The sequence below is a fragment of the Cannabis sativa genome, chromosome 9 (genome assembly GCF_029168945.1).
Source record: "Cannabis sativa cultivar Pink pepper isolate KNU-18-1 chromosome 9, ASM2916894v1, whole genome shotgun sequence".
Classification (NCBI taxonomy): domain Eukaryota; kingdom Viridiplantae; phylum Streptophyta; class Magnoliopsida; order Rosales; family Cannabaceae; genus Cannabis; species Cannabis sativa.
The window spans coordinates 15210808-15221201 of NC_083609.1; the positions used below are offsets into that span (position 1 = coordinate 15210808).

General features: G+C 33.6%; 1 protein-coding gene across 2 annotated transcripts; it reads right to left on the reverse strand.

Moving 5' to 3' along the window:
* Positions 1 to 4220: 4220 nt before the first annotated feature.
* Positions 4221 to 8595, reverse strand: LOC115722295 (protein WVD2-like 3). 2 transcript variants are annotated; one of them, XM_030651466.2, is made up of 7 exons: positions 8432 to 8595; positions 6090 to 6645; positions 5607 to 5695; positions 5419 to 5506; positions 5263 to 5334; positions 4979 to 5089; positions 4221 to 4728 (listed from the first exon to the last, which is right to left on the reverse strand). In XM_030651466.2, exons 2-7 carry the CDS (start codon positions 6639 to 6641, stop codon positions 4465 to 4467), a joined length of 1176 nt encoding a protein of 391 aa, XP_030507326.1. In that variant the 5' UTR covers positions 6642 to 6645; positions 8432 to 8595; the 3' UTR covers positions 4221 to 4464. The 2 variants fall into 2 exon arrangements, with proteins under 2 accessions (XP_030507326.1, XP_030507324.1); XM_030651464.2 differs by lacking the exon at positions 8432 to 8595 and adding an exon at positions 6773 to 6888.
* Between the last annotated feature and the right edge of the window lie 1799 nt (positions 8596 to 10394).

Here is a 10394-nt window from a genome sequence, read left to right on the forward strand (position 1 = left end):
ATTACTAAATAAAATTGTCATTTATGTAATTTATTAATTAGACCATACAAAGTCTCTTAATTTACAAATTGACCCCGAAACCTCTTTTCTTCATAATTAAGCCCTTACTTAGTGAAAATTCATAAATAAGACATAGTCTAATTTTAGAATTATAATTGATTAATTAAAATCAATTAACTGAGTCTGCAAGCACTATTATCTCAACTAGTGAGGGGATCATGGACCTATATAACAAAGCTTTCAATAAGTAGATCTAGAATTCACCAAGTAAATTCTCTAACTTATTAATTCCGTCTTGTGCCACTATAGATTTGGAATTGAATAACACTCTCTTTTATATAGAACGCTCTATATGTACCACGATATAGATACATGATTATCTATTGTTACAATCCTAATAGTCAAAGATCCTCTATAGATGATATAAACTGAATAGGGACAAATTTACCATTCTACCATTCAATATATTTTATCCTTAAAACAGTACTTAGCAACCTATAAATGATACTTTAATAAACTAATATAATTATTGAAATGAGGCCTCAATCATTTATCTCTATTCAGCCAAGCTCGAAGGAAATCATCGTTTCACTTCTAAATACTTATAGAAGCTATAGATTCCATATCTATGTTTAGCACTCTCACTCAATTGAACTACCATGTTCTTAATCTGTACGTCACGAGAAGATCCAATTGGTCGGCTTTAACAAACAAATTGAAGAAAATAAATAATACAACTAGGTTGAACCTAACCATATCAGGATTAAGATCCATAGACCTAAGATCAACCATTGATATTGACTTAGAAAGATATAACGGTAAGTTTATGATATCATATCTAAGATCAATATCGGTCCCTTCCAATGAATACTCCATACATATACTGGTAAACTTCGTCAATGCCCTGGAAAGGACATAACACTTATCCAAGGTGTAAGTATACCTTATCGCTGATTATCATGCCAATCTAAATCCAGTGAACTGACAAATCATGGGAATTAAACTTTTGAACATATAATCATGATTATATTCCATTGTGCTGACGACACTAATCATGAACACATATATATATTTATATATGTTCTGGACTTAATAGAATTTATACATTAAACATAATCATAAAATAAATCATGTGAACCATGTAACATTGAATGCGATTTCTGATTTTTTATTAATTAGTAAATCTGATTATATTGAAAAGGGTTTTATTTAGGGCACAAAACCCAACACTTACCCCAAGCTTCTTCAATGACTTCCCATAACTCTCATCTCTAGATCATGCATCAATAAACTGAAAAAGGCATGTTAATGTGATCCCGGTCACAAAAAGTGTCTAACACAACCATCGCATGGTCAGAGTGCCTAGTAGATAAAGTCTTCATATCAACTTTCTTAAACTGGATCACCCATTTTACAGACCCCAACACTCAATCAAGTTTTTCTCTGATGAGATTTTGCCATTTCTGACCATTCTACTCCGTGGAAAAGGCCCCTACGCATTCATATTCATCGCACTAGTATTAAAAATAAATTCATGCAATCCCCTTCCTTCTTTATCCATCATCGACCTACCACCACACTTCTCATCTTGAGTGAACACAAAATTAAGATCTTCCAAAATAACCCAGGGGTCTAAACACGAATTCATCTCCCTAGCAAGTTCAACCCAAACGGTATCACAATGATCGCGATGGGGAGGAGCATAAACGAAACACCCTACCTAGATTTTTATGTTTAACTCACCTAACACATGAACTGCAATTTTGTTAATTTCAGTGCTAATAATTTGTAAATCCCAACCTCTACGCCACATCAAAGCCACTCCACCAGAAGCCCTTATAGCAGAGACAACCGCCACCCCAAAAAATCCCAGCTATCTACTTAAGACATTCATCTCATTGCTTGATCTCTTGGTCTACATTTAGAAAACTAGATCAGGATTTTCACTACGAATCAAGTTGCCTAGTGAATTTAGAGCCTGATGCCTTCCAAGCCCTAGGATTAACATGAGGGGTTAGGGGGTTTGTATAGGCCCACCTCCTCAGCCTTGAGAAAATCCTTCTCACTCTGCACCATCTTGTTTTCATCCACATCTTTCTTGGACTCACAGTACTCCTGAGTTTCCTCTTGATGACCTCCTTTTGAACCATCTTCATTGATAGGAATGGAGCCACTATCCAGAATGGAGTTGTTTGCAAGACGGACCGTAGAGCAGGGGGTCAAACACGATTTCTTCCCTTTCCCATCCTGATTTGAAATCATTAAGTCTCCCATCCAATTACATGGGCCCTCAATCTCCTCGATACGCCTCTTTTTTCTACTGCAGACCCATTAGAAGAAGAAGAAATGCTAGGCCCACCAAAACAATTAGGAGCACATTTGACCCTGCTTTTAGTATTGGGCTTAGCAGCTTTGTGGGCCGGCCTGTGGTTTGGATCAACAAACCCCTTAAACACCATATCTAAGTTTATCTTCAGTGAGAATTTTTATGGTTAGGCCTGAAATCACATTGTCCTATTTCATACTAAGACCACCAAAAATCAAGGACTCCTAAGCCATGTTCTCTGACATCCCAACATTCGCTTGCACCTCAACATTACCACCATCCAAATTCGACTGGCCATTCATACCCTCTACCGTACTATCCCCATCGATAGGATGAGTTGTTTCAATTTCTGGGCCAAGAACAACCGGTAAAACCAACATCTTGAATCTCATTTACTCCCATATTTCGACTAGTAACAGTCATGGGGTGTAGGAAAGCTTGAAGCTCAAATATGGTTCTCAAACACTAAAAATAGAGACCTTTAGTTTACTTGTGAATACTTTAATTTCTATCAAGAGAGCACATTTAGTTTCTATCCTGAGAACACTTTGTTAGAAACTTTATTTACGCTTTGATAAATCCAAAAAATTATTTTCATCTTCTTCTTTTACTTAAGTGCTTGTTGTAAGGAGAAATAAGTTTATTAACAAAAGTGTAAAACCTTGTTGAAGTTTAGTGATTTTCTATTATACACCTTGAAATATATGTGGTGTTGAGATTACTCTCACATTTCTTTTATTTTTTGATATTCATTTTTGTGTTTTATTCATTTGTAACTTTTAGTTTGGTGTTGTACTTCTTTCTCCTCTTCGTATAAACTTTATTTGAGTTGAGTTGCATTTTGTTAGTTTTATTCCATTGAGCATTATTTTTACAACAAATATTAGATATATTTACCGATATATATACATATATTATATAAAAATACAATATTTCAAAAGTAGCATTTACATTATGTTTAGGACATAATAAGAGTAAAGCTCTAACAGGTCATTTTCTCAACCATTAAGCAAAGCCTAATTCTTTATTGTTACCAGGTTACTTAAAAAAATCTTGAACTATGTTTGGTAGAGAAGAGAGAAGTAGAGGGATTGATGAATCATTTTGTTTGACAAAAGGAAAAGTATATACACAAATTTCAATCCCAAAAAAAAAAAAATTGGGATATCTAAGAAGACAAAAACATTATATAATATGTCATTTTTATCCTTTTAAAAATAATATATAATTGTCTTTTTAATATACTCTTCATTCTCGCATCTTTACTCGTAATATTAAGTAACTACTCTTTCCATAATGCTAGTAACTATAGATTAATAATCCAATCTACCACTAATTGAAACCGCAAATATTCAAAAGAAAGTTTTTAAGGGTTAAGATATTTTTTGTAAAAAAAGCAAGTATCCTTTTGACCAGCATTTTTTGCTTCCAAACATGGGACACGGTTTTCCTAAAAGTATTCTTTTGCAATTTAATTACTAAGAATAAAACACACATCGCCAATGGTTGCTTTACTATCCATTCCATGAGCATCTTTTTTCTTTTGCTTTTAAGAGCTTTTTCATAATGAAGCTTAACAGAAGAGATAAGCAAAACAAAGAGTATAGTATAATTATGGGCCCCTTCTTTAGTGCTTTACCCTTCACTTTTGATCCCTACAATCATTGCTACACACACACACACACGTATCAGTGTATCACAACTATCTTCACCGAAGCCCAAAGTTTTGTTAGCTAATGACCTTGTTAAGTACACTCCTAATTCCTAAAGCCATCCAATACCATTTACTTCGGAAACTAGGCTTCTCCCCTAACCTTACAATTTTTTGAGGGACCAACAAATTATAACAATTAAAGTACTCAGTAGGGACGCAAACATCAGATATCTTGTGGCATTTTCTTTCTTTGAAAAGAAGACTCGACTGCTAATAAAATAAATAAGTGAAACTCTTTTGTATACATAAAGCATATAAGTTACAGAAAATTTACACTCATAAATTACACACAATACTGCAAGAAGTAGCAGTTGCATTGCATAAACAAAGTATGTGGATATATTTTTAAACCCGGGAGGACAGACTACGAGAGAAATGAGACCTTTCTCACCTTATAAATTAAGGAAAAAACTCACCATGAAACTCAGGAATGAACAGCAATGTCAACATTTTCCTGTCCGTTTGGAATCACCTTGTTTATCTCATCGAGTTGCTGAGAATTATCACTGAAATTGCAATCTGTGTTACTGTTGCCATTATCGATGTAGCTCTTGTCCTTCAGGTTCATGGAGCTAGCAGTAGTACTATGGCGATTTCCTGGACCATAGGTTCCTTTCACTTTGTTCACTGTAGCACTGCAGCTCTTTCTTCGGCCAAGCTTTGGTGATTTTGCACGGGTTGGGGGAAGCTAACATGGAGGAAAACCAAAATATTTAAACTTCAGTCAGTGTATCAATATTACTAGTGAACATTCTTTTTCCTAAATCTAATCTGCTGTTCCATTAATTTCAAAATCTAACAAAGCCATTAACAGCAGAAGAACAAATAAAATATTTTAAAGATATTTAAACTTCAGTCAGCGTATTGATCTGCTGTTCCACCGAATTAAAAAAATCTATCAATGCTAAGCATTAGAACAAGTAAAATATTTGCAAGACCTTCTTAAGTTCAGTCCTGGGTGGAGGACCCTCATGGTAGAAACTAGGCATTGGGTTTGCCTTAAATGTTAAACTCTTCCTTAATTGTTTAATGGCTGCCTCCTTCTCTTCCTACAATTCCAAAATCGAGATATTAAATAAATGTAACTCCCCAAAAACAGAGCAATGAAAACCCACAAGAAATGTAGGAGAAGCATTAAAAGATTAAACATTGTACATACACAATCATATATGTGTTACTAAGCTATACACTAGGGCTACAAAACACTAAGAAACTATCAGACCTTGGTCCTTGCTTCACTTTGAGTTTTCTCAGCCTCTAATGCTTGCTGCTTCTCCTCAAGTTTAGTATAAAACTAATAAGACCATATCAAAGGGAGGTCAACAATTATTCATCCTGAGCTTCAGAAAATAAACTTTAGATGATAAATTAAAATTACCTCCCTCCTTTTCTCAGCACGCTTTGAACATCTAAATATTGGAGCTGATGCCACAGTTGTCCTGGATTTCCGTGCAGAGGCTTCTGTTCTACTCATAGTCAAGGGATTAACCTTACTCTAAGGAAAAGACACAATTATGAATAAAGAGCAGAATGTTGATATTAGATTGAAAATTGTTTTAAGGATACGATGAAACAACAGAGAAAGAATCTTCCTCATCAGGACGCTTCTTGTTAGTGGGTTGCAATGGTTTTCTTGGTACTGAAGATGAAACTGGCTGCATAATGATTAACACAAAGATATCACAAGAAGTTACAAATATTTGTGGTGGATAAATCCATGTAATCATGTCTAAGGAAAAATCAGTCAATGATACCTTATCAGCCTCAACATAAGAAAATCTCATGTATCAAAGATTATTACGAAGGACTTCCCACCCCAGAATCCAGATTACTATTATTATTTTGGTGAGATGTCCAATCCCAGGTTTATTTATTTATTTTTTGAAGGACCCCAGGTTTATAAAACAGCTAAAATGAAGAGCGATGCAGCCCTGATTAAAGACTGTCATAGCTGTGCCGAGTGAGTGTAATTGAGTGGCAAAATTATATTTTTAAAGAAAAAAACACCATATCACAAGTCTAAAGCAAAGGCCTCGTTTTTGTTTTTACCTGATTCTTCTTTACAGTATTAAGATGAAGATTATTTGTGTTTGAAGATTTATTCACTCCATTGCCAGCATCAGGTACAGCACCAACAGGACGAGGTCCGCTTGAAGCACGTTTTTCAGTTGCTAGAGCAAATGGTTGAGGAATAGTATGTTTTGTTTTAACATTTCCAGCAACAGGTTTAGATGCACAATTTACAGATAATCTTGATTTATTTTGATCTTTCGTTTTCTCACTGTCCAGATGAGCTTTCTCCACAGGTTGGTCATTTCCTAGATCAGAGCTTACTATATTTGGTTCCTCATTAGAGCTTTCATTGTCACATAATTCAGAATTATTTTCGTTAGTACACTCCTTCACTTCATATTCCTTCACTTCGGTTTTCTCTTCCAAATTCTTGAGTTCATGTTCTCCATTTATGTCCACACATGACTCTGTAATAGCATTATCAGCTGGAATTGATTCATGATCTGAATCTGGGGAAGCATCCTTTGGATAAATGATGACACATTCTGACTCCTTGTCCATGCAAATATCTGTAACTTCCATCCCCATCGCACTGTAATACAGAAGAAACCTTAGAATCACTTCCTTGTGAAGATAGATAATTGACTATAGTCTATATTTTCGCAACATATGACATGCATGAATTCTTATAAAATTGCTAAAAGTGCTGAGACTATTACTCATCATGCAAACACCAAAAAACTGCAACTGAAATTAATGAAACTCCAATTGTGTGAAAGTAACGCAGCAATATCATGATAAACAACTGTCAAATCTAATCTTTTAAGATAAGAAATTTCACCTAAGGAGGATAGAATGTCCCTATCAGGCTACACATACATTGATGACAACAATGAAAATAATTCCAAACATAAATAAATAATAAATGAGTGCACTACAAATTTAGTATGGAAAAGGTTTGGCTATGTTACCGATGCTAATATTCCTATTATAAGCAGAGCAAACAGGTAAAGATAAAAGTCAATACAAATCATCTCATCATATATATTGTTAAGAATAAAATGTTAAATTACACTAAAACAAAACACCAAATTCTAGTCAAATAAGACCATCCACAAGATATAGAAGCGAATAAGAATATTGTTATGTAAATTTAAGTTTAATAATGTCAAAAGTCTTCAACTGGTACAGAGAGGAAAATATAGGACTCTGGATTGTCTAAAATTGACAAAAATCAATATGGGTAGAAACTAAATCCTCAATAGATACTGTAACTGAAATACAGAAGTTCATTTACTACGATAATTCAAAAAGGCAGATGTAAAAAACCCTAGAATCTATAAGAACTGTATTGTGCTAGCCACTACCCACAATTCCCTTCTTTTTCCAAAAAATGAAATATTGGAAATTCCTGTCTTAAAGAACAATACCAGCTATACTTATTGCAATCCTATCTACAAGTACAAAAACTTCATAGTGAAACATCAAATAACTTTCTAGTGAGACAACCATTAAAAACACAAGCCAAATTCATTTTGAACCACGCAGATGCAAGAATGTCTTCATTTTATCTTTTTACATATGTTCAGTAAAATACACACCAGTGACAACACCATGCACCATGTGACAAATTTATCAAAAAGAATTATGTATTACTCAACCAGAAAAAAAAATGCTTGACCAAACTATACAATAAATTGGTGAAAAAGGAGCCATAATTTTATTATTTACATTACCAAAAAACACAACAGCCAACTAATACCGAAGGAAGCACTCTCTAATGATATAGCTATTTACTTACATGTAATAAAAGCTATGATGTGCATAACACCAATAATTAATTAAAGGTATTCCAGAACAAAACAGTTCAAAAAATATGTAAATAAGAACAAGAAACAACACTATCATGACAAAACCAAGATCTAATGAATGATAAAAGGAGAAACTTGAAGCAAAATAGAACGAAAAATCAAAAAGCTTTCTGGCACTTTTAAGACCAGTGGGCAATGGCATAGACGTGCTTATACATATACATTTTTATATATCTATAGCCGAAACAATAAGAGGAAGATTTCTCAAAATCATGTCTCATTTGGTCTAACTCTTTATCTTTTCTTTCGTTCACCCTTAAATTAATAGAATAAAAAGTTGCGGACTCACTCGTAAATAAGTTTTAGAAAAGGTAAAGATTTTCTGGGTACATTTTCTCAGCAACCAAACAAAACACCTTCTTCATTAGAAACATAATAAAAAAGAAAAAAAAAATCCAAAATGGAATCACATTGACATGAAAAGAGTTGAGAAACAACAGATCAAAAACCATGAAATGAGAATGGAGATGAAAGAGGATAAAGTGGCAAATGTGGTAAATAACTTACGATTTCAGTCCGATCTGTGAAAAATTTGAATGCTTTTTCTGTGCGAAGAGAGAGAGAGAGAGAGATTTGAATGGGGTTTTGGCTTAACAAGCTGTGTTTTTTTTTTCTCGTTTTCTTTTTTTTGGGTGTTTCTGTTGCTTTGTTTTATATATTACTGAGTGACTCGTCGTCATTAACACCGTTTCTTAACGGCATAATTAGACCTTTTTTATTTGTCATTTTCTTTTGCAAAATGTATTTATTTATTACAACAAACAAATCATTCTTTTTCTTTTCTTTTTTTTTTTTAAATCAATCATTTGTTTATTAAGCTAAAAAAAATATTAGTTTTTTTTTTTTTGGTTTAGGGATTGGAATTATTATTTTCTTTTGAATATGTATTAGAAAATAAATACAACTATTTGCATAAATAGATAGTTGTACTTGTACACAATGTAATATTGGTAAAAAAAAAAAAAAATTCGTTATCCCATTTTCAATTTAGTTTTTGTAAATATATTTCAAAATTATATAAATAAAAACTAATAATTTGTTAAAGACCCAGCGTAGCAGAATGAAATGATGTCACTTATTCGATAACCGCCCCTTAATATAGTAGAATGAAACTATACCACTTATTCATTACCTTAAAAAAGCAATGGTGAATAATTTATTAATATAAATTTTAAGAATAAAGTACGGGTTTATATATATATATTTATATGGTTATTTGCGGCAAAACCTCTTAAAGTGGGCAGGTTTTTGCAACTAACCTCCTAATCTAAAATTTTGGTGGTAAAACTACCTAAACCACCAGTCCGTTAGCAGGTAGCCCTTTCTATCCATTTTTGGGTGTTAACTGCCATGGTGGAATGTCCACGTGTACACAGTGTACACGTGGCACAATTTTATTAGTCCACGTAATAAATATTTAAAATTAAAATAAAAAATTATTATTTTAAAAATAAAAATAAAAAAATAAAAAATAAATTTTTCTTTAAAAATTAAAAAATTTAACATTAAAAAAACAATTTTACAAAAATAAAAATTAAAAAAAACCCCAATTCTTTCATCAATTAACAAACCCTAAAGCTAATTCGTTAAGAACCCAAACCCATTTCCCCAGCTTCTGCAACTAACTCCCATACCCAATCAATATTTCATCAATTAACAAATCCTAAACCTAATCCCCGATTCCTCAAATCAATTTCAAAATCAACAACAATGGCTTCCCAAAACCCTACATACAGAAGAAATTCAATGTTAACAGTTTTTCTGACCTGAGACAAAGTTCACAACTTTATTATCTCTTAACAGTTTTTCTGACCTGAGACAATGTGAAACCTGCACCGGTGTCAAGAAAATGGTGGTCGGAACAATCTGCAACATATCAAACTGACTAAACTTATCTAGATTATCATTTTCGGTCCCATGGGTTAGATATTTTTTCTCTTGAATTTGTTTATCTTCCTTATTTACATGTCTGTTTCCAAATATACCCAACTCGGTTACTAGTTCTGATTCAGAGCAAAGATCATTCCCTTCCATCACTTCTTTCGCATTAGACATCTTAGATTCACTTTGAACTTCGGGGACTTGAACTAATGGTGTTGAATCTGGATCCAAGTTCGAATCAAAGGTTCTAAGTGGACTTGCAGCTATGTTTGTGAAAAAACCAATGGCGACTTATGGAAGGGAAAAGGAAGCAGTCTCTTGAAGCCATTGAAGAAACAATCGTCAGAATTCCCTGCGCCATTCTTCGTCAGGGTGGTAACATCGTTGCTGTTCTCGCACGAATCGGGGATGAGATCCAATGGCCATTGGCTAAGGATGAAGCAGGCGTGAAGCTTGATGATTCGCATTGGATGGGTCGGAGGTTTTCGGTGCAAGAGGTTTCAGAAACGGCGAAAAAGGGGTCGGAGGTTTTGGATGGGTCTGTGGCGAGGGAGACTTCTTCGTCAGATTTGAAGAAGGAGAAGAAGAA